Source organism: Neodiprion lecontei, chromosome 5 (genome assembly GCF_021901455.1).
Source record: "Neodiprion lecontei isolate iyNeoLeco1 chromosome 5, iyNeoLeco1.1, whole genome shotgun sequence".
In the NCBI taxonomy this organism is placed as follows: domain Eukaryota; kingdom Metazoa; phylum Arthropoda; class Insecta; order Hymenoptera; family Diprionidae; genus Neodiprion; species Neodiprion lecontei.
In genome coordinates this window covers 27,259,782-27,284,556 of record NC_060264.1, presented here as the reverse complement: position 1 = coordinate 27,284,556, position 24,775 = coordinate 27,259,782, and the positions used below count along the sequence as shown (strand labels likewise).

Below are 24,775 nucleotides of genomic sequence, written 5' to 3'. Positions count from 1 at the left end.
CTGAATCTGAACTCTGTAGAGAAGCTCGGTTCACACTAACTGGAATTCGAACCGAGCGCTGCGTGTCGGAGCGGAATAGTAACAGTAACAGTGTAGAAGATTTTGAACGACTTGGGGAAATGCGAAGTTTACTCGAATGCCCGAAAAGCAGTACATAAACCAAAAAAATTTCTTTTTCATCTTTATTCAATACAGCGTGCTTGTTTCAAGGTTCGATCCAAAATTATCGAACTTCTAAATACCATAGAGAAGAAAAAACCACAAGGAAACGTTTGTTCAAGCATTTATTAAATATATGAGAAAATAAATTCCTGTAAATAATAATGGATATTTATAATGCCTGTTGTTCTATCCTTGTACGCGTGTATGAAAATTGTACAATGACATCATTTAACCATTGGAGTAACACGTTATTGCGCTGAGTCAACTTTTGAAATAAGATTAAAATGGCATTCGATGGTTTTTGGGGTCGCTGATTACGAATCTGATATCAAATTACAAAAATTCAAGATGGCGGATCCAATATGGCGGACGAAAATTTGAAATTTAATCAAATCCGATGAAAAAAGTCTTTCGGGATCAATGATTGGATTTTTCGAAATTCGATTTCAGATTCGTAATCAGCGACCCCAAAAAACACCTGGACAGAGTTTTTTCTCCGAATTTTATCGAATTTGAAATTTTTTATCCGCCATATTAAATCTGTCATCTTGAATTTTTTAAATCCGATCTCAGATTCGTAATCAACAACTCCAAAAACTCATAATTTGTGTAAAACATGTGCATATTGTGTGGACGGGTAACTTTCTCGGAAATAAATCATTTCTACAATTTTCAAGATTTTTTTCTCAATAAATTTTCTTCTAACAATAACAATTTAAATTATGTCGCAACAATTACTCTCGAGTAATGAAAATCTATTAGCATACTGTCGGAAATAGCAAAGACACCGCAAAGAAATATGTCGAAAAGTTCCTAAAATATACAAAAAAAATGGATATAAAATAGGTGGTAATAATACTTACCACCATGGTTCGATAATTATTTGAATATTTATGTGATTTTTCATATAATTTCAGATTTTCTGGTGGACAATAATAATTACTTTTGTTTATTTATTTTCTTTCACATATATCCTTGTTTGAATTTGTTCTATTATTGTTAAACTTGATGGCAAGAAACGACGTAAAAAAAAAAAAAAAAAAAAAAAATGATTGCGAATATTTCCGCGAATGTTCCAATCGTGATTTAATTACATGTATCGAATAAACTGCACGATACGCGCGGAAGAAATTCGGAAATTCCAATTACCGTCTATGACATTAATCTTTGAAGATTTTCGTCACTTATCTTAATTCGACTAATTCGTTAATCTCAGGGCTCTGAACTGTTTGTAAAGCCTCTGTTGACAAAATTGATAAAACTCAATTTCTTTCGTGAAATTTCTCCGCAATATGTCTTTCACCTTTTCGCTAGTCGCCGGCTTCAAAGGATTCCTATTTATATTGGAGAACGAGTTGACTTGATCTGTAATAAATCGAAACGTAAAATGAAGAATAAATAAAATTACAACAGTGGATAGTGAAAATTGGAATTAATAAATTGAATGGGAAAAGAGTGTCATCGTTGATTAGGATGCCAATAAAGAGATCAGGAAGAAAATCGACAATTTGTCAATAAAGTATGAGCAAATAATTGATCAAACAGAGAAAACTTCATATTATAGGGAAGACTTTTTTTGATACCAACAATAACATATTATAAGAAGTTTGTTTAATATGTGTTGAATCAAAGTACGTAACATTATTTTTTTTTTTTTATTCAATACAGGTAGAATTGAGGGATTTAGATTTATTTAAAAAAATTGTAAAATTTTTGGAGGGAGTCCGTCGTGATCCAGAAAATTTTGTTGTTATGGCAAAATAATGATGAATTTGTTCGGGATAGATCAAAACAACTTATATTTTTCTTATACGTATACTTCTTATCTAATCAACTTACCCCAGTACATATTCAATGCTCCTTGGAAAAATCTAGGTATGTACTTTTCGAGTACGGTAAGAGTGGTGTTCAAGTCTTCCAATATTCCGACCACGGCGTAATTTTTTTCTACCGTCATTTTAGCCCTCTCTAAAACACCCACTGTGTTGAACGGTCTAAAAATTATTAACAAAACGTGGTGAGGAAAAAAAATATTCACAAATCAAGCTACATGTACGAAAATTTTAACTTTTTTCATGTAACTATAAATTATGTATGAATGGTCGAAATGTTAATTAACGACCAGAAAAACGAATTCGATTGTGTTTCATTTTCAGTGTAAATCTAGCGTTATTATAGACTTGGAAATTTGGTAGTTTATAATGTACTATGTAACAAATATACTGTATAATAAACTTTGACAATTTTTCGTCGGTTTGTCAAATTTTTCATTCTACCGCATGCCTGTAAACAATCTCAGACATTTTTTAATTATCCTCGCAAGTTTTATACCTAACTTTAATTGGGGTTCAGTACACAAACGATTTTGTAAAAATTTCACTCAAATTACAAGCAACATTATCACGAGAGGCATAAAAAATTTATGCGATTTGTTGAAATTAAAAACACCTAACTAGTTATACCTAACTAGGCTCGCCTAGTGACTTTTACATTAAGCCGTTGGTCACAATCTATCTATGTAATAAAGTTATACGTTCCATTCTTCGTTCATTTTCTGCCCAGAATCCTGCCTGCAATTATTAATTACTATCGCAATCACGGATCCAGCCTCCAACACGATTATTTCCTGTGAAAACTGAATAAATAGCGATAAATTCTACCTACAAGCATTCCTGCTGGTGGCCGCAAAAGAAGAGCGTCTGCCTTCGGTGGTCACTGATACCGTTCGCGATGTCGCCCTGGATGTATTGGCACTCCATGTCACCCTCCAGGACGCAGGACTCGAAGTCCTTCTTCAGCCATTGGGGATCGGGCAAAGGCAGGTCGGGAAACATCTGCCTTCGTGCAAGTAAATACCACGGAGCCCTGATGTAGTAGTACCAGGAAATTATACGCTCGACCGGGTCTCGAACCAGGTTCATGTAAATTGGTTCCGGCAAATTGAATCTAGAGGAGATAGATTCGTTGGTGGAAAAATCCTCGGCGAAAAAATTGAGGGATTAACAGGAGATCGTAGAAAATCAGGAGAAACAAGCCGGGAAAGCAGTTTTTTTCTTTAACTTATCAGCTCGAATGGAAAGAACTCTGCTTTTTTTAGTACGTGCCGACGGAAATTTCTTTAGAAAAATTTACTCCATCTCAAAATCAGCGAAAAAGGTCGTATAATTATTTTATCGTTTGCAATTCCCAGACTTTGAGACAAACCTTCCTTCTCTTAACATTCGAATGTTTCTCAGTAGATAAAAAAAAATTATATGAATATCGGTCCTGAAAGTGAACTATAATCTTTTGGTGTTTTCAAAAACTATGTACACTGAGAATAATTTCATTTGTTACAGTAACTGGAAAAATTCGGTAAAACAGGTATCGTTAAAAAAAAACTGTTTGAATATATTGTCGATCCTTTTTTGCTAATTGCGACGCAAAATCAGTTTCAGAGGTTTACTCTAATTTTTTTAGTTAAATAAGGCTTCAACGTCAATTTATCGTCGCACAAGCATTAAATTTTCGCAACGGCTGCAAGAAAATATAGCAACAGCGATCGTAATGAGAAAGAACAGTAACGAATACCAGACATTTTGGTAACAGCTAGAAAACTAATTTTCATTTTGTACCTCGAGCTATATTTTTCGATTATGGTAAGAAATGAAAATAGTTAAGGACCGAGCGGTAACCGTAACTAAAAATTTCTCTCAGTGTACAATTTGACAAGCAGAAGATAACATGGACCCCCATTTTTTCCCATTACTCACTCGGTGAAATTCGTGAAACAGACGTGCTTGATGAAGACGGATGGTTCAGGGATATTGGCGATACTTTTCGCCAGTTCGAACTGAAAAGTTATTTGATCGATCAGTACCAATATCCGACCAACAATTACAGCAATAAATTTCAATTCTTGTGAAAAATGTCCTCTAGAACTTCAAATTTTACACAAATCAAATCATCCGTGAGCACATTGTCGAATTTGCCATTTGTAACAGTTCAAAGGTACCAATAAATTGAGGCGATTATAACGTGATCGAGATACGAAGAATGTTTGAAATTTTTAAAACTGGAAAACAAGGAACAAAGCAAACTCGAATGCCAATTTAAGGTAAGTACCTCGTCCTGCTTAGCGAGAAAAACAAACTCGTATTTCTGAGGGAGGTCTCGATTGAAGTGGAACTCGTTCGACGTGGAGAGTCTTCTGAGGAGTTCAGCGAATGTTTCGGAACCGACTTTTGGTACTCGGTTGAAGAATATCACGGCCTTGTCAGCTTTACGCGTGTTATTCAAGGCTTCGATATCCGGGACATTCGTGTTTACGTACTGTAAAAAAATTGCTCACCCTGGTACAAATAACTTCCACGCAAAACTACAATAAAGTACACTTTGTTGAAAATTATAAGAAATATTCGAAAATCGTGGGAAATTGTCGGATCGTAGTGTTTCGGATAAAAACTTATAAATTTCTATGAAAAATTGTAAAAATCTACAATTATTTATGAGAGATGTTTAATATTTCCAACACCGACGAAAGAGATTTTTTTCGTAGAAACTTGTGAAACTTTTTAGAAAAAAAAAAATACAAGTTTTTACAAAAAGTTCACAATTTTCTAAAAAAGATAATCACAACTTCGGACCCGGACAACACAAATTGTTTATATCGTATTATTCTTGGAATTTCGTTGAAAAGTAGAGCTTTTTACAAACTCCATGAACTTTTTAATCACCGCTAGATGTCGCATCCTTCTCACAAGGAAGACTTATGGCAGATAACTTAATTGCCTAGCAGAATTTGATTTAGAGAATCTGTCGTATATTTCTGAACTCACCTTGTCTAATTAGGTGAGTCTTTGATAAAACAAAAAAAACTAACATTTGTTATTTTTCTAAAACCAAGAACTTGACGGTATTCTACAAGAAATTATATCCATTTTAACATTCGATACAAAAAAAATGATCGCGTAAATGGGAGCTGTTCTACAATTATCTATCAAATACGACGATAATCTAAGAAAAATTATGATAACCTACTAAAAATTCTATGCCAGAACTAAGAAAGCGTCTGAATTTCTCTAGTTCAGCGTAAAGTCAAATTCGCAGTTAGACGTCGAAATTATTTCCACCAGGGCAATTACCCCAATTTTAACCCAACCCAACTCATATAATATATAAGCAAAAAATCGTACAGTTTCAAATTGCATGGAACTAATGCATGCGATGAATAGATTGTAGGTGAAACGGTTTTTTTTTTTTTTTCATTCATTACCGGTATATTTTGTTCGTTCTTTTTGCCATCCTGATAGTGAGGCTGTCATTTAATTCGTGAAATATATTTATCACGCATGCTCACCGATTCTGTCAGTTTCCGGTTAATGTCTGAATAATACTGAACGACACCGCTGGATTCAAAGTCCATGTCCGTGGAGGTCGGCTCTTCTGAAACAAGAGAAACAGTGTCAAATGAGGATATCATGAGAGTGTGAAAATTGTACTGCTAAAATTTTTTACAGAAATTGAAATGTTTCGTATTATTTCGAAAAAAAATTGTAAACATGAATAGGTTTTCATGCGGAATTGTTAATTTTCTTAAATCATTAGTGTTTTAGATTTTTTACTTAAAAAATACACATTTTCATAAAAACTTACAAGCTTATACGGAACGTTTCAGTTTCTCTGAAATTTTTATAAAATCCTAAAAATCATTGTCTTCGGGATTACTGTTTGTTTCACATCATTGTTTTTTCATCATTTCCAATGCAAATGCAGAAACTTATGGCAAATCAGAATGGTTTCCATACCATGGTAATAAGTGAGTAGTACTGTATACACTGTGTGATAACATATCGATAGGTTGAAATGTTTCAGAGAGAAATATAAAACCTCGGATCGCAAGTCATCAGAGTTTTTCATGTAAAAAAAATTAAAACCACAAATAAAACTAATTTTAAAAATTTTTTTTTTCAGACTATTCATATAAATCATGGAGTACTAGTTATTTGAGAAACAGCTCCGGGGTTTTAGGTTTGAATTGCGGCGAGCTAGATGAACGAAATTTATATAAATAATGTATGTGTTCAGCGGTACCATGGTACTCCAGGTAGGCACAAGCATCACGGGAGCTAACATCGCGATAGCGTTAAGTTGGTTCATTATCATACAATGGCCAAGGGACTTCGTCTTGTTACGATAATCTGATCGTCAGTGTATTTTTAAGGAGTTGATTTATTTCACGAAACGGGCCACGCTTTTCCCATCTCGGCAATTGACTGACAATCGCAAATGGTATATATTATATATATGCGTACAACGTATAACGATGAGCCAGAACCGTTCTCCGTTAAGTGCAGGAACGGCTCACGTACTGTTCACTTATCCCAGAGCGTCATTAGAGAATTGCTGCAATTTTTTGAGAAGTGATCACAGAGTTTGTCCGTTTCTAGTGAGATAACTACGATGAGTGGATTTCAAAATTGATGCTGACAATTTATTCCTCGATCAGTCATTAGCGAAACCTCGCACCAGTTGTCCTCTAATTATAATCATTAAAACTGACTATAACCATTACGCTTAAGTATATTACCAAACCCAACCTAACCACTAAAAACGCATGAAATACTTTGCGGTCAATGACTATAAGCATCACCAACGGCAGAGTAATTTCATGCTGAACCATGAAAAATACGAAAGCCTGTAATCCGGTGGCACGACGACAAACGACGAGGCTTTTTTCCTCGGGAATCGGTAAACGCTGCTAACGGTGCGAGGATCGTTGGACCCACAAGACCTCCGTCGACCCGACGTGCAAAGTCGAGGGGCAAGCGGATGGTTTCGCGTTAAGCACAACGCGAGCCAGGAGTTGTCGAACCTGTGCGGCTAAGCTCTGAGAAACGCGGACGAGGGCTGATTCTTAAAAATCTCCGACATCTCTATTGTACGCGGAATTCGTGACGCGAAGATTCTATCTCGGGCCGGACGGTTTCTCCGCGGCTGCGGACAAAACCGCTCCGCCCCAACCGCGTTATCCTCGCTTCCAGCTTTTCTCTTCCCGCTGGATTCTCCTTCTTCCCGCCCGCCTCGCTTCGACATCCTCGACCGAGGATTCCAACGACTCGGGGTTCGATTCCTGCACGCCTGACTCGCGGTGCGGAAGAGCGAAGAAGGACTCCTTCCGGAGACGAACGTTGACCCAGGGACGGACTTGGCTCCGTAGGGTCAAAACTGATGCGCGCCTCGATCCGGGAACCTGCTCGAATTTACCAAGGTTCGCTACGTCGTGGTATTTATTTTGCAGGAAAAAATTGGGTCAAGCACCGCTGTTGGTGGCCGTTGAAGTCTTCGGATTTCATGCAGAATTCCGGAGTGAGGTCTTCGCACCGTTCTTATTCCAATCGTTCGATGTTTCCAATCGTGGTTTTCAATCCGGAAACCTGCATTCATTCGTTTATCCGCATCACTCACTGGCATCGTTCACCGGCTCAGGGTTTGGGAGATTGCGCGACATAATAGAGTGGCTGAGTCTAGGATAGGTGTGCGACCGTTATCCGTACCACTAACGCAGGAACATATAAATTCCATCTCCGCCGTATCCTTAAAAAATTACCGCAAACGGCCAAACATTCTATACTAGCTATGTATACGCGGCCTGTATAACACCGCAATATACGCAATTCAGTGTGGGGCCGTTTGCGGAATTGCGGTTTATCGCTTTCTAGGTGACATGCGCTTGCCACTGCGCCTCTTTCTCCACATATGCCTTTATCGATGTCTTTCTAAACATTGGATAATCCAAAGGAAATCACATCGGCTTATTTTTAGTAATCCGACGGAAAAAATGTCAATGTTTCTTGTAGCTTATTATGGACCTCTCAGAAGCTCTTGAAGTGTTTAAATTTCTATAGGAAAATTTTACACAATCAAACAGCCTTGGAAAGTGAAATTCACATGTCAAAAAACTTGAGTCTCTTCAATTAAAAACTTGATTAAATGACTTCTTTACTGTGTATTAAACTGTGCAAAGTCATTCTGGTAGAATTATCACGTATCTGCATCGAAAGACGCGTTCTCGCCTCATCTCAACGAAATTCTTCAGCATGTTGGCTGTCGTGGCAAAATAGAAACTTCAATTTCAAAGCAATAGTCCCCTGGCTTTCGAACATTATACATAGTTTGGTGTGAAAAGTTTACGGAAGACCCGATGCGTGGATAATGATCTTGGCCAAGCGTTGCGCAACACTGAACAGTACGCATCAGCTATTTTAATATGAAAAACTTGAAATCATTGACCGTTTCCGGTACATACGTACGCGTGTAATCAAGGCGAGATGCCTTCTATGCTCGCACATTATTCTCTCATATTTTACCCACGCATCAGGTGTTCGCGGTCACCGAGAAGGAACGATGAACGAAATGGAGTCAACGGTCGAATTGGAGCGCCATGAACTTGTTGTCGATTTTCCATCGAGGTACAAAGCTTGGATCGCAAAGTCGCGTCCGCAGATGAACAGCTTACTCCTTATTCCACGAACGGAATTTCTCTTCTCGATATTTCTTTCTTGCTGCTGACTTGAGAAGAAGGAGGACTCTTTCAGCTCGATGATTCGTGTGTTATGAGATCTTTATGTATTTCGATATAGTTCAAGATGCAGCAGTGTTGTGATCGAGGAAAAAGGGGTGAGATGAATTGGTCTACTTACATCACTCGTAAAGTCATTACAGCGATCTTCAAACGCCACCATCGCAACAACAATCGTTACATAATTTGAAGAACAACCATCTTCCAATCTAGAAATGAATCGTTCCACATTACCAAGAGGCGAATGAACAGACCAGTAGAATTAGAGCATAGAAGATAACCGGTCCATAAATCAATAGAACGGTCGACATTCGAATATCTGCTGATGAACGACGCTGCATCATGCACGAGTGCATATTACTGTACCATTAAAAAGAGGGAACTTCTGTGCAAGATTTTTTGCCCCATCTTCTCTCAGCTCGGACGAAAGCCTGCAAATTGTAGAGTTCAAGAAAAGTGAGCAAGGGTGATTTAAGATCGTAGAACTTTGTGCCTGGTTGTATTTACTTGCATTACGTAGGCATGTTATTACCAGCCATTGAGCTGAAGTCATCCAAACAGTGAAGAAAACGCTGGTGAAACAGAACATCGTATCTGATCTGCAGAGGACATCTGGCATGCGCTGACTTTCAGTAATGTGAAACTGAAAAGCCTTTCACTCTCCAGTGTCGTTTAATTAGGCGGTTATTACACGATCAACGTCTATCCTCAAGTACATAAGGCGTGTCCCGAATTGAATAATTTACCTATTTACGAGGTGCAATAAACTGTGCAGGCGCGGTTTTCATTAGCTCAACGTATAATCTTCGGTATCCATAAAAGGGGAAAGAAGCTGCTCTCCGCCTTCGCTATCCCCGTAATCATTCACACACGGATGCGTATCGAGAGGCTCGGCGGAGTCTCGAGTGGTTTTACGTTACTTTGGTTTTACCAGCTCCGCGAGAGGCAGTAAAACAGATCTTCCTTCCTGCCGGTGGGGCAATTACTTCGCTCTTACTAACTCGAGTCAATTTTGCTAAAGAGGCATCGGAGAGCGAAGAAAGTAGACTCGCAGAGACGACGATCAACCGGCTGCGCGAAGCCGATCGAACTCGCGATCCTCGGACGAGTCGCAACAGACCCGCCTGTTGTTATATCGTTAAAGCTAAGCGGATGCCACGGACGGAATTCTCGCTTCCGGGTCTCTTCCTTAATTAATACCGCGAATCGCTCGAGGAGATGCCGAGAGCCTCGGACGTTCCTCCCGAGACGCGCGTCTGCCGTTTGATGCCGATCGCGTGCCGCGCGAAAGATCGAGGCTCCTCTTATCGATCGCCGATCCCGATCCCGAGAGAATCGGACAAGTTCTCCTCGGAGGATAAATCACCCCTGTCTGCGACTCGGTCCAGCTTGAAGCGGAAACGGAATCGGGGACGTGTTTGATAATTATTCCTGTCCGTCGGAAGGCTTGGTTGGGTTTCGCCTAAGGTTCAAAATCACGCTCGAGCAAACGGAGATCAATGAAAACCGAAACTCGATCACCGGATCGCGAGTCAGAACGTTTCGAATCACGGATCGGTGCGTCGGACGAATTACATTATACGTTTTCTCCGCAGGATGTTACGTGGATTTTGAAGAATAATGATCGATCCAGTAAAGGAGGCGGCGTCGAGTTCGATCCAGAAAGAAGTCACTGACCCAGAACTTGGGAAAGTCGCGGTGAACTGGGAAGAGCTCGTCTTCTCGTCTTGCCGTCAACAGAGCGTGCGAGGCATCGTGGCCCCGAATTTAAGCCAGGCGTAGATTGCGTTCGTACAACGTAATCTCGGTTTCTGTTAGAATTTAAACTCTGAACTCTTGTTCCGATATCACTATTCATGGCAATTATTGCAAGTCTGTGTAATATTAATTTAAAAAAGGTGTCATTATTTTCGTAACTTTCTCATGTATCATATTTAACTGATCGTGATTCTCTGAAAAAAAGACGTGCCGAGTGCTTCAATGTTACTGTGTTGACTTGATTGGTGTTTTATTCTTTCAGTTAATTTATTCTTAGGATTTGGTTGTTAGAGTTTGTAAGAAAAATCAGACGGTTAAAATAAGTTCTGGCGAAAGTTTGGTGAGATCAAATCTCCGCATTCATTCACCGGAGATGAATCGTTTCGACAGTCGTAAATAGGCCGCGCATTAAGCTGTTGCATGTGCAAGATAAGTTACGCGACTGATTACGTGACCGATGAATAGTTTTAGAGTTACATTTCACTCCTCGTTCGTCGCTCGCTTATACAATCGTTAAAAATTGTCTAAAATTATAATATCTAACGACCAACGGAAGATGGAAAATCGCGATTAGCTCTGCACGCGTTGATCATTAATCGTTTGTAATATAACTTACGTATACGAAAGTTTTATTTCGGAGGATTACGTTAGTAGAAGCGGGTTTTACACATCGAAAGAAAAAGCTGACACTTTCGTCTTTGAAAACAAGAATGCACGCGAGTTCAGGAATGAAACAGTACCGAATGACATCTTCGAAAAAGAAGAAGAAGGAGAATTGAACTCGTCGCTTGTAGCTGGAAGAAACAAATTTTTGAGACGTCATGTTTTGTACGTACATGTCATTCATTTAATTTCCTCATCTCATTCACCGCGATTTTCACGGCATTCTTCATTTCTCACCGACGACCGGCATCGCATTTCTCGGGTTCACTCACCGATGACTATTCTCACGAATCCCGACGAATTCGACGCACCTGCAGCATGCAGCGATCGAACAAAGCCGACTTCCGGTCAGCGATCGCCCGCCCAGGAAATCTAGCCGAACGCATTGAAAACTCGCTTGTAAGTTTTAGCGGAAGTAGGCCGCGCTCCGTTTTGCGACAATTCACTCGCCTAACAAGAGAGCGAGCCTTTGATTGCGCGTAACGCGCGTAACGCGGGGCCGCAGATTCGAGGCTCGTTTCTTCCGCGGGTCAATTAACTCGCGGCGCGGTTTCGAAGCGCTCGTAAGTCGCGAACGGAGTAACAGACCTCGTTTCTTATTCGTGTGGATTTTTTCGGAGGGACGTCGCGCTCTTCGGTCGTTTCGAAAACGCCAGGGGGAAAAATTTTCACGGTTTTTTAATCGGGTCAACGCTGGAGGTCAAAATAGCAAAAGAAATAAATGTGGGGGGGGGGGGGGGGGTGGAACCTTGAAAGAAATTGGGAAATTTCGAATGGCGTGCAAAAGTAAATTATAACAACTTACCGACAACTTATCTAACTTTAAGATTTATTAAATAATAATATTATACTTGCAGGCACGTGGGAATAATTCGAGGCTGAATTTAAGGTTCGGAAATTCCCGAGTTTTTTAAAAACGCGAAATAATTGCGATGGAGAAATGTTGCGCAAACTCATAATCAGTTTTCTAATTTAATTGCTTAAAATTAATTCAACTCGATATCCGTGATCAATCGAATTTTATTTACTTGTATAGTTATTAAGAATTCTGTTTTTAGGTACGACTGTACCAAAAATTTTCTCTGCTTCCTACAGTTTTCGCAATAAAAATATCAGCATCGTTGAAGAAAATAAGCTGTTTATTTTCTCGACAAAGTTTGTCCTAACAGTAGTTAAACAAGTTCGGATTAATTAGAAGAAGTATGTAAGTAATTTTTGTAACTCGGGAGATAAAAATCTGTCCAAATTAAGGCGAATCCTACTTTTGAGAAGCAAAACACGTATAATTAGTATTCGCGGCGCGTTAGCAGCCGTGTCTAGTTTTCACCTTTCTCACCCAATCATCGTTTAAACAATGTTAATACAAGTAACAGAGCTGGTGATTCGCGTTAAGCGTAATTGAGCTGTTAATTCTGTACCTCGCCAGGCTTCGTCTTAAAGTCATTAACAGCTGCACGTTTGGCGCTAATTAACGTAGTTAATGATCAACGCGCACGTGAAACATGAATTAGAAGAACGAGTAAGAAATTATTTGATTCTGTCTTTAGTTATTACTACATTGAAAAAATAAAAATAAATAAAGATATTACGTCCGATGTGAAACAATGGTTTTTGTGTTAATGTATAGTACGAAAAATTTGAATTTATCAGTTGTGTTTACTCACGTATTTCTTACCATTGTTTTATCGACCCGGCGCCGGTTATTTTGTCCTAGGTAATATAAAATGTCGTTGATTCAAGTGCTTTAGGATAATTAGACACAAGAATATTTTACCTTTTATAACGATAGCGCGAACTCTTCAATCGACGGAACAACTTCCGTTACAGTTGAGCAGTTGAATAAATGAGAAGATAATGTTGTTCCAAAAGTAACAAGGGAATTTTTAATATCATTCGAAAGATCTGTTGTGTTAGGTCGGACCGACTATTCGGCAAGTTTGTTCCGATTCTGTTCACCTCGGAATCAATTACTCAAATTAAGACGGACCATTTGATCGAGTCTGCGAAAATATCACAATTGCCGAAGTTAGGAACGCTCTGCGATTTGAGTCTGACATCGAACCTCGGACCTCATTGTGCCGGTGAATGAGATTTAGGAGTGCATAACTCGCGTAGTGAAATTATGAAAAATAAAGAGAAGAGAGAAAAATGCATTATGGTCACGATAACAAAGGATGAGCCTAAAGATCCTGCAGCTGACTCTCACAATTAGTTAGCGAGAAACGTGAAACGATCTCTGAACAATAGGAAAAAGGCCTCCAAGAACCTTTCCGAGATCGGAAGCGGTACAAGTTCTGGGTCGTAAGGAACGCCTGTTTTGCATTCGGGAAGAATTTCGATGAAAAAATGCGTGAGATAGGTCGGATCATGGGTTTGAGTCAGAGTGAACGTACTGGTATTATTCTAATTGAATTAAATTTTGTTAACACTAACCTCTCACGCGTTCCAAGTTTCGGATCTATACTCTGAATTCGAAGCGTTAAAAGAAACTTTTACGGTTGTACGAATGGCTTGCCGATCGAATCCAATCGGAATTTGATCGGAATGATTTGAGTTTGGGTTTTGGGTTGACTCGTTTTTCATATTTTTTCAAGGAGTGACAGCAAAATTGCGGAAATGATTCAGAAAACACCCGAGTGTCTCAAGGCGCAGGATCGAAAGAAGCAATCTGTTTCAAAGTCGAGCACTTCTCGGTTCTCTTCTTCTCTTTGCTGATAATCTTCCGCCGCGAGTGAAAGGTTCCAGCTGGCGGATCCTTTCGAGATATTTTAATATGCCGTCTCCTGCTTTGTCCGTTGAAAGAATAACTAAATGGGCCTGAATAGCGCTTTGAAAAAGAGGGGCAAGAACGGAAATTGACACGAAAAGAAACAGATAACGGTCTGAAAGGCGAGCCGACAACCTTTTCGTCCCACGTAATTGTAAGCAACAGTTAATGGTTAGACTCTGGTTACTTCATCTCGTTGTAAAAAGGATTGCGCATAATTCACAGATGTGGGTGGCCATAAAATATCCCTCGACGATTATTCTTGTCTATATTTTGCTGTCAACGTCAAGATCGAATGTTTCACGTGGGATTATACGTGAGTGCGGATTGCACCCCAGTCTAATGTAACATATTTGAATGAGACGACCTACTTCATGGATCATTTATCACGTGCTAATAAATCCCGTGATTCGGATCAACGAATAGAATTGTATCCTCAGTGAAGCATTACTGTTGAGCGGACTCTCTGGTTTTCTTCTGTCACGAGGTATATTATAACTGGCATTCTTGAGGTTCTCGAGGAAGGAATCAAATATTAAAATACCGAGAGAGTGATCGATTCGCGATGAATATTGCGTACTGCATCAATTTAGTTGAGAAAGCTAGTAATTCTACATTCACTAATTCACGACGTGCAATCTTTAGCAGTAAATGATACGTCTGAAGTTTTGGCACAAAGAGAGAGGCCGCAAGTTTTACTTTGGATGTAAATCAACGTGGTCAAGAAACATGTCATACACACCTCCGCTCGTTTTCACAGTATTCGAAGCACTGATAATCGAACGTTCTGTGAAATCGCCGAAAGCATTGCGAGTTGGCTAACGAATACTAGGAATCAGTGCATAGAATCATTGATATCAAGTATCATGCAGTATATATTCTGACAGCTCAGGATTTCACTCTCTTCTTACAAGCAACATTCACGCTGTGGGGCACGGTTTGGCTTTCTGAGACTTCAGAGAGATGAATCGAAAGCGTCGAATCGCAGGCATCGTCACCTCGCGTCCGTCTTGCCCGAAGCTGCGTTTGAGTTTAGGGTGCGCGATATGCCGAATCACGGCGATGAAGTTGGCAGGCGAGTCGATCGAATTGGGCGAAACCTCCGCGGGTTCCCCGAGGCGGAGCAACTCCCGCAATTAGCGGCAGACGCCGACTGACCTAGAGCCGCCGTTGCAAGTGGAACACACCGGACATCGACGCTCGTAGTCTGCGAGAACCAAAGCCGCGGAAGCGGCGCGTTTTTCCTCACTCGAGAAAACGTCCGCCGCGAACATCAGCGTTTCGGTAGCCGTGCCTCAGTTGCGAGGAACCAGCAACGCCACGATAATCGTTGCGTCCAGTTTGGCCGAGTGACAATTGGCTCTGATGCGAGAGCATCGCGCGGAACGGTTCATTTCGCCAACGATCGTTCGCTTTAATTTTCAAAAATTAATGCCTTGCTCAGTTCCGAAATACGAGGATTGCCTTCCAGGCTACATCTTCGTCGTTTCGATCGGTCGCGGCGCGAGGCTGAGTTTCTCGTCGAGAAAGGCGCGTGCCTGAAATCAACTTTGATGCAAGCAGAAGTAATTCGACGTATTCATTTTTTAAGGTTTCTATTTTGTCAGCGGTGAATACGACGAAGTTTGAGAGTCTCGTCCATTTTCTGACTCGCGTATGTCGAACGTCGCGTTCCTTTTACAATCCGCGAATGAGGAACTAACGACGCACCGTAAATGACAATTAACAATCAGTAAGCGATCAATCGGACTCGATCACTGAGCCATTCCGACCGATGACAACGGTCGTTTAAAACCAGTCCCTGACACGGGACGAGTGCACGTTACTTACGAATGATGACCGACAAACGACGAACCACAAACGCTCAACGATGTTGAGTACGACTGATCGATGAGTGATCAACGACGAGTGACCGAGGAAAGGTGGAACTTCCAGTCTTTCGTATCGGCATCAACCATCGTACGACGATTTCTAGCGACATCCGGTTACTCCGACTCGGAGAGCATTGACAAAAAGTTCCTCCTCTATCGAACATCCGACGGTGAATTCGCACGGATTGCCAAAATTGAATACCGACGAAAGAACGTCGATCGGTCGAGAAGCGATGCGCCGTGTACGTGAAAGACGACATCAGCGTCCAACCGAGCTCGAAGTGAGAGACGCGTCACAAGTAGGGTGAAACGTAGAATCGGAAAACGCCGCGAATGCTGATAAATTGTTGCGGCGCAACTAATCAGCAAGGATCCCGATCGCATGCAAATGAACATTTCTAGGACCGTTAGTCGCACCTTCGGCAGCACGGCTTTTGCTGGATCATTTCCAGGATTCGCCCGACTCGGTTTACCCTCGAGTGGAATTCCGCTATTCCGCCTTGCCGTTCTCCTCGGCTTGGCTGCTTCAATTTCGTTGGTTCCTACAGATCCCCGTCTTTCGGTACCACGATGCTTCGCTCTCAAACTCCGAGATCCACGCCTGACCTTCAATCTCTCGACTGAGTAAGCGGTGCATGGAAGTAAACACCGGGAACTTCACGGTTACACTCATTGTCAGTACCGCTATTTTCATTCTCGTTTCGAAGTCTCGTTTTCTACGATATCAATTATTCTTCACGTCTTATTTTATTATGTTCATTTCTCTTCCGACTTTTCTAGGCACCGAGGAAACTTTAATTTTATGAAGTTATCCCCACATCGCTTATCTCACGAAAATTTAATTTTTCACTATATTTCTGGTTATTCGAACACCGTAGAGCATCACTATTTGCTTCAGAATGAAATTGTTTAGTGGAAACGAGTAGACAATATTTACTCGTTACTTCAAACGTTTCTTCGAAGGAATCGTGACAAGATTGGTAGACCATTCATAAACTAACACGTAAAATTAGTTTGCATGTGAACATCAATTATCAGAAATGATTATATTACATTTTATCGACTTTTTTAAATTGGCTTTCCATAATGATCGGTATACCGTTTGAATAAAGTCCAATCCATCATTTCGACGTTTTCCTTTAAAACGCAAAAATTTATGAGGACCACAGTAAATTCTGATACGTTTATTCGGTTTGCTTGCCATTTATTTCTCAAACTTACGAAACTGTCCGCAGTAACTCCTTTTTTTTTTGTAGCTTTATTCTCTGTGTCTTGTAGCTTTGTATTCACATGGATGGACTCAAAAAAAAACCTCGTTTTTCTTTTCAAGTTTCGCTACACAACCCAAGAACAAAACGAGAATACTGTGAAAAAAGCATAAGGCAACGAAACGCTCACCAGAGGATAATTGACTCGCGGAGAATCCTTCTTCGTCTCCTGGCTGAAGTCGGACTTCCATCTCCCTCAATCGAGAGTGAAGATCGCTCGTGTAAAGAAACAGGAACAGCGTACTCGACAATGCGATCAGGGCGATGAGCTCGCTGGTTCTGCAATAAGAACGTGAAATTTTGTGTTTCGTTAATCGTAATAGCTATCTATAAGATTACTTTATTTATCCAATATCATAGCACTTTTCCAATCGATTCACTTTGGACAAGGGTTATATTTTGTTTCTATGAAGTTCCGGACGAGATTGTAACACGTAAGATTTGCGCTCGAGGGTTCGATTGATTAGAGAAGAATATTTTTTGCCTCGCCGATTCACGTGGTTTAAGAATTAAATGGATCGAATCAGTTTCAACAGTCTTCTCAAAATGATTATCGCTCTTTCGTTTCGTTTCCCGGATTCACATCGATTCAATCACCAGTTCTAATCGTAAATATAATAACGAATCGCCAGGGAATTGAAGGCTGATCCTCGTGAAATTGTCGAAACGAAAATGAGACGAAAATATTTCAATCGCGGATCGGAAATAATACAATGTCGTTGATATTGCGTCGGGTTCCAACAATTTAATATGTGTGCCGAGGGCGTTGAAAAACCGGGGCATCACGCTGCATTCGTTCGCTCCTACCGCGTTACACATTGAATACAAATAGAACGACTTCGAGGTAATTTATTTTTTAATTACGCGGAGCAACGCCCACACTACGAAATGCACAGAGAATATATGCGTGTATGCGGCTGTTTTAAAAGATGAATTTTTACACGTGACCTGTTTCCGCCAGAGTCGAAAACCGTCTTGTTAAATTCGCGTGACTCGCTGTCCCGTCGTCAAGATCATTACGCGTTGTTTGTTTAAATACCTGAACCCGCTTCACCCTCAGATGCGTGAAGAAAATAGAAAAAGAAATCGAGGAGCAAAAGACTCGGACCGCAGTTTAATTTCCACGAGAAAAACGTGGTCTCAGGGAAAATGCCATCTTCACGAGCACTGAAATTACGAACGATTTTCCGTTAGTGTATAGATAATATTTTCGACTTTGGTAAATCGCAACAGCCGTACAGACCATATCCACCATAAGTCAGGGAAAGCATCAAATATAAACATGGGTGTACATGGGAACGCCGTGAAGGCTACGCCAATTTCACGGTCTACGATTCTATCCATGACTATAAGCGAGTTAATGCTTTCAGGAAATTGTTACAATTACACATCTCGACGTTAATTCACACCGTTGATCATCTTTAATAATAGTTATAATTTATCCTCCCTGCAAGCACGCGAGATCTTGCATTCAACGGAACGAAGTCTCAATTCAATTCTCGTATTTGCCTGCAAATTATAACAATCTTCATTTTTACCTTCAATGTATCGTTCATGAAGAACTCTGTTCTCAGCCGAGGACGGCTGCAAGATGACGAAAAGCGAACACGCTGGCAGACAAGGTTGGCGATTTGTCTGAAAATCTGTGTCGTCGCGTAGCTGTAAAGCTAATAGAACGGAATTTAAGAAATGGCGGAACGATGTTTACACCAGGATCCTGCGATTGTGCGAGACGCGTTTGTCCGGACACAAACACGAGTCGTCAACCGAAACCAATCCGTGAGAAACAAAGCCCAACCGGCTGTTTAAACGAAGCGATAGAAGCGGAAGGCCGGAGACGAAAGGCGAGGCTTCGAAAATAGCCGAGATGCCGCTTTTGTACACTTGTCTCGGCGATTCTGGGACGACTAACTAAGTTTGTGGACAAGTCGGTTATGCTGGCAGTGCAGAATCAACGCGCAGCGCCACCGACGGCCGACCGCGAAACACGCTCAATCTTTCTTAACGTAACGTAACCTATGACCGGAGAATTTTGTATTTTTGGATTAGATTTGATTACTGACGCTCTAGAGAATGGTGAGACAATGAAGTGCGGATCTCTGATTGGTTGAGAGAATGTTTGCTGAAGCAGACGGAGATTTAGAACAGGGATTTTAGATTTAGAAAAGGGCGTGTAATTTGTTTTCTTCTCGAAAGTCGCTGCAAGAGCACTCGAAACGCGAACGAATATTAAAGTTGAACACAAATAAATAAATAAAGGTAAAAGTCCTTATGTTTGTTGGAATCACCCTTTCAGCGCCGAAATTTATTTATATTTATCACATTTGTAAATGGTATGAGATTGTATCCTCCGTTATCGTGTTTTTTTTCTTAAACAGCGCAAGAACCCTTGAATTGTAAAAATTCGTCGATTTCGGGAAGGATGTTCGAAATTTTTTTGCGACCTTACACCATTAGTAAAAGTGATTATTTTTCACAAAGTTCGCGATGAAAGAGCATAACTGACAGTACTTATGAACTTCTATCATTTCTTGAGTCATCTTTTCAATCTTAACCTTTTTAAATATAACCTCATGTTCTTCGCATAAATACAAAGGAAAAAAAATACGCCTTTTTACCATCACACACGTGATATATTACTCGAAAGAAACTGAGAGAATTATATAGTCAGCCCCTACCGGCCGGGTATAATGTCATTCTTTTTGAGTAGAGGACTTCACGTTTCACGCCCGGCCGCGCGGTGGCGCTGCGAGCTAATTCCGCATTGCCAACCTAACCATTTTATCCGTAAAATCACGTAGACGTCTCAGAATCACTGCGGACAAGTGTACCTTTCGTATTCACCTTCCCGCTGGCTGCATCAAGGGTAACCGGATCACGTCCGCGTTCCAAATTTCGGGAGATTATTACTCCGTAAACCGATCCGTGAAAGTGAGCCACATAAGGTCCCGGGAAAGTCCCGAGTGCAACGACCTGGGCTTCCATTTTTCTCCGTACCTTCGAGCAATCGGCCAAGAGATTATAAGGAGTCAACCCGCCGTAGGGTTTCACCGGTCTAGGTTCAAACTCACGACGGCTTTGAAAATGGGTCGAATGCCCTAAATATAGGAGCACGTCGTTTTTTCTGATTCAGAAATGATGCCGAAAATAAATGAAAGTGAATTTGTTAACTACATTCAGTCGACGCCTGATGCGAATGTTTAAAAGTTAATCGATCCCTTGAAAATCGATCCACTCTTTTAAAATTCAGTCAATGCGACATGGTTTATAAGATGAGACAAAGTTAACTACAAGATGTACACATTGTACATGCTTCAACTACTCGTTCACAATTTCCAAGTGTGTTGCATTTGTCCAATCAGCAGGCTCTGCAACCACGCGTAGAATGCATTGAAAGCAACAGAACGAAGAGAAATAGGAAAGCGCAACGTTGGAAAAACTTTTCCACCAATGAAAAATGAATTTCGAATCCTTTCGATATCCTTTAGCATTTGTCAGACTGGTATCACGGCTCCTTGTCAGTGTTTCTGAAACGCGATTGCAGATTTAATTCCGCATTCATCGACGGATGACAATAACGACTTGCGAATGTCTCGTCGGTTTTAAGGGCCCGGAATCAGCGGCCGTTCAGCCGTATTTGAAAATCCATTTTTAGACTTTCATTGCTGTTTTTAGACAGCGGTTTTAATATTCCCGAGAAGACAAACTTTGAGGATCTCCGAGTTTCCGTGACTTCAATGTTGTCCACCTCGTCATTCCCGAAGCCGTTTGGAGAACCGGCAACCGTTAGAATCGCGACGTGCGGCTCATCTGAGCGACGAAAATTCTGCCTTCAAATCTCGTTCACAAAGTTGCCAGCTTTGTTCCGACATCGATCTCGGTCCATCGGATAACGAGGAATTGTGCAGAGAAACGATGCATTTAGTTACGATTGTCATCTCAGGTGAGTTACAATTTTCGGAAGGGAAAGAAACGATTCACGTTCGCGGCATAGCGATTTTTATAACAACCGTTTGAAGGAGAAAAAAACCATTGTTTCAATCAAGCGCGTCCTTGAATCGTTTTTTTTTCCTTCAATATCAGCTGTAATGCTTCACTCGTGGTGAACAGAAAAAATAAAACAACTACTCAGCACGTACCGGTCTAGCTGGCGATTGAAAATAAGTAGATACAATTAAAAAAACTTTCGACCACTAAATTCACTTGGTTTTTATTCAGGTACTCAGTATTGCTCTATTCTATTTGGATACCGTTTCGAGTTCAATGGCTATTTCGTGATGTTTTTCATTCATCAAAAACGAACCGATATTCCGTTCTATATGCAAACCGGAAAATTTATCTGAACCTGAGTCAATTCTGCATTTTTCCCATTCCAGCGCTAGATATTTTTCGATGAAATTCTCAGTACGTAGTCTCGAGCATAGAATATTCAGTTTATTGCAACACACTGTGTGAAAAAACAAAGATGAACAATTGGATAAACAATAACGTCGAGAAACATCCATGTATGTTTAAAGTAGGGAGGGGGATAAACTAAAAGCGTAGACAAGGAATGGGAAAATTGTGAACAAAAAAATTTGAATGATTCAATGAAAAAGTAAAGGAACCGTTGCAACAGACTTACTTCCTGGGAATTGGCAGCCTTCGCTTCCTCCACGTGTTATCCTTCATGATCATATTTTTGTAAGGTCTCGATGCACTTCTCAAAACTTCAGCTTGTTCGGTTCCAGTCTTATTTTCAAAAGAGAGTGAAATTATTAAACACGTTTTCTCGATCGATCTTTCCAAATTTTATACAGTTCTTTTATAATTCGACCATCACCGACCGATGGTTTTTTTTTTTAATCTGTCTCAAATTACTAAAAATTAACGACTTGTTACCCTAATTTTTATGCAATCTGCTCTGATATTAATTCAGTTGAATATTATGACTATCAAAGATTTACCTAATACGTTTATTTCTATCGAATCCGATGGATGTTTCTTTATTATTATTTTTTTTTTCTTAGGTATATTTATATCATTACTGTGAAAAGTATATAATAAACTTTTACTCGAAATTCACACCGAGAATTGCTTCATGGTTCAAAAAAAAAAAATAAAAATACCTTTATTATTTCAACTGTCTAATTTTATTTTATTCCAAAGTACGAATGATTGATTTCATTTTTTTCCCTTTAACCATTCCCTTTTTCATTCAACTCGTGTTGAATAGCTGCGTAACATTCGCAAACTAGAGAAATTTATTGAAAAAATTGGACGAAACTACAACCTGAATTGTAAAAAAAAAAAAAAAAATTGCAGACCAAGATTTACGTCCAAGAATTATTCCTCCGATTTTAAAATTTGGCGAAACGGAGGTTTTTCACGAACCCGGATCGTCAAGCCCTAAGATCCACGGTCGACTGACGGAATCCCAAACTGAACTCCGAAGACCCGAACATACTGAACAAATCGACTCGATGCAGAAGTCTAGTGCTGTTTGCGAAACGACGTTGTAATAATAACAGAGCAACAGCTTTTTCACATTCCGTACGGTTTGGTACCGTTTAAAAAACCGAGTTTGTAACTTTGACCGATGCTCTCAGCCAAATTTATCGAATTACAAATAGTTAGCAAAAACCGCATTGATCGTTAGCAGCTAGCACAAATTATAGTAATAATAATAATGACAATAATAATGAAAAGCGAATTGAATCGACTGACTTTTGCACACGTCCCAACAAGTAACAAAATACGGTTAAAAATACTGATCGTTGCGTAAATATTTTCTCACATCTTCTGACTGATTACACAAGCACATTACGCAAGTATTACGGTTATAAGAATATGATTTGCAACAGTGAAATTGCATGGATGTTCAATAATTACGATGCTTCTAATTTTTACCTTACCCGTTAATTCATAGCGTTAATTATTATTATTCTTTTCTCATGCTCTCAGCGTATCGCCCGGCTCTTTTCCACACACTTCGAGCAATTAGAAATACGATTTAAAGAACTGTTTCACTGTAATTTTTATTCATTCCCGCTTGTAACGTTAATTAATTAATCATAAACTGGATCTGAGCATCTGCACAAAAACCATCACTGTACAGATCGTTCTTATGAAAACTGATAAATACTCTGTATCTTAATACTTGATATTCGCACCGATCCGCGCATGCGTTCAAACACCTCAAATGTTGTCGCCTTACTTTGGCAATAACAACGGTTTATATTTATGTTTACAGTAACAGCTTTTCACACGACCGCGACTTTTCATTCGAAGTTCCACATTCTCGAATCGAATGATTCGCATTACAATTACTGTATATGCGAGAATATATCGCGCATCATTGTCAGTCGTGTAATTTTCCCCCCGGTCGTTATTTTTTCTATTATTTTTATTTATTTATTTATTTATTTTTGTTTTCTCATTTTGCGCCAATTTCCGCACAACGCTGAAGCCGATTGCGCAAATACATACCTATAATCAATATTGACTCGATTGAACAGTTGCAAATATACCTTCTGCAAGTCGTTGCATCTCTGTTTTTTCCTCGATTTTGTTTTTTGTTTTTTTCTTTTTTTTTTCTGTAAACTTGTTTTCGTTTTTCTTTACATTTGTTTGTTAACTCGCGGAACGCACATTCCGCGGATGAAGGTCGAGCAAATACTGATCGCAGAAAATTATGAGGATCAATATGTAACGTACCGACTGTGAAAACATAGACAGAATAAAGACAGGAATCGGGCTTATTGCTATTTGCTAAATTTCGCAAGCTTATCTTAGTCGCGATTAAATGTTTACTTTCAAAATTGAAGAATTTTTTTTACAAATTCTTAGGGTTAGGATGGAATAAAGACACGTGTTCAAATTTCTAAACATATCCAAGTCAATTCACCTCGATTATTCTTTGCGCGATTAAAATTTGTACACCTATGTACAACAATTAAAGGTCGCACATTGATTCGTAATTTATCATATTTCACAACATAGGGGGGAAAAAAAAATGATAATTATAGACGAACGAATAAAATAAATTGTCAGTTTATTTTTTCCTAAATATTGTAAAATTTAGCGGATCCTGAATTTTTTTTTTTATTTTGTCTCTGCTTTCCTTAAAACACAGCACAACTTACTTTATCAAATCGGCATATTTCAATTGTCATCTATTTCTTTTAAGGACGTGAGCTGTTTTTTTTCCTTTTTTTGTCTATTTTCTTTTGAGAACAACTAATTTAGTCTATGCAAATGAAAATTGGAATAAGCAATGAAACCTGTTATCGAATATATATAACGGGATAATATATTGTTTTCTCACATCGAACACGAGGGTGAAAAATATTGACTATTTACCGTCTAGAATGTGTACGCAAATTTGTTTTGGCTAACTCCCGCAATACAAGCAGACTCGAAACTGTAATGAAATGAAAATAATTGTTTTCTCCGTAGAGTTTATTCCGTTAAAAAAAAAAAAAACAACCAAAGTTAAGCATTTTAATAGGCCGTACGCAGAGATAGCATAAATAATTGTTTTACTGTCTCTTTGTTCGTTCAAATATGTGTTTTCTGCTTGTTTAGACTGCGAGGTAAGAAAAGTAAAAAAAAAAATATCGAAGGAAAACGGTGAAAGGTAACAATGTTTTTCCTCAAAATCTTCAATTTCCTGACGTTTTCAGTTGAATAAACAACGATTCCGAAAACGAAACAGTCTTATTATTTCAATGTTTCATCGGGCCGA

The 24,775-nt window shown here is 39.5% G+C and overlaps 1 protein-coding gene across 2 annotated transcripts; it reads right to left on the bottom strand.

The window, feature by feature from the left end:
* Window positions 1–267: 267 nt before the first annotated feature.
* Window positions 268–23,342, bottom strand: LOC107226522 (heparan sulfate 2-O-sulfotransferase pipe). 2 transcript variants are annotated; one of them, XM_046742041.1, is made up of 9 exons: window positions 22,944–23,342; window positions 21,674–21,780; window positions 17,180–17,328; window positions 5,501–5,586; window positions 4,267–4,473; window positions 3,915–3,994; window positions 2,827–3,108; window positions 2,002–2,156; window positions 268–1,527 (listed from the first exon to the last, which is right to left on the bottom strand). In XM_046742041.1, exons 2-9 carry the CDS (start codon window positions 21,724–21,726, stop codon window positions 1,361–1,363), a joined length of 1,179 nt encoding a protein of 392 aa, XP_046597997.1. In that variant the 5' UTR covers window positions 21,727–21,780; window positions 22,944–23,342; the 3' UTR covers window positions 268–1,360. The 2 variants fall into 2 exon arrangements, with proteins under 2 accessions (XP_046597997.1, XP_046597998.1); XM_046742042.1 differs by having other exon boundaries at window positions 5,501–5,583.
* Between the last annotated feature and the right edge of the window lie 1,433 nt (window positions 23,343–24,775).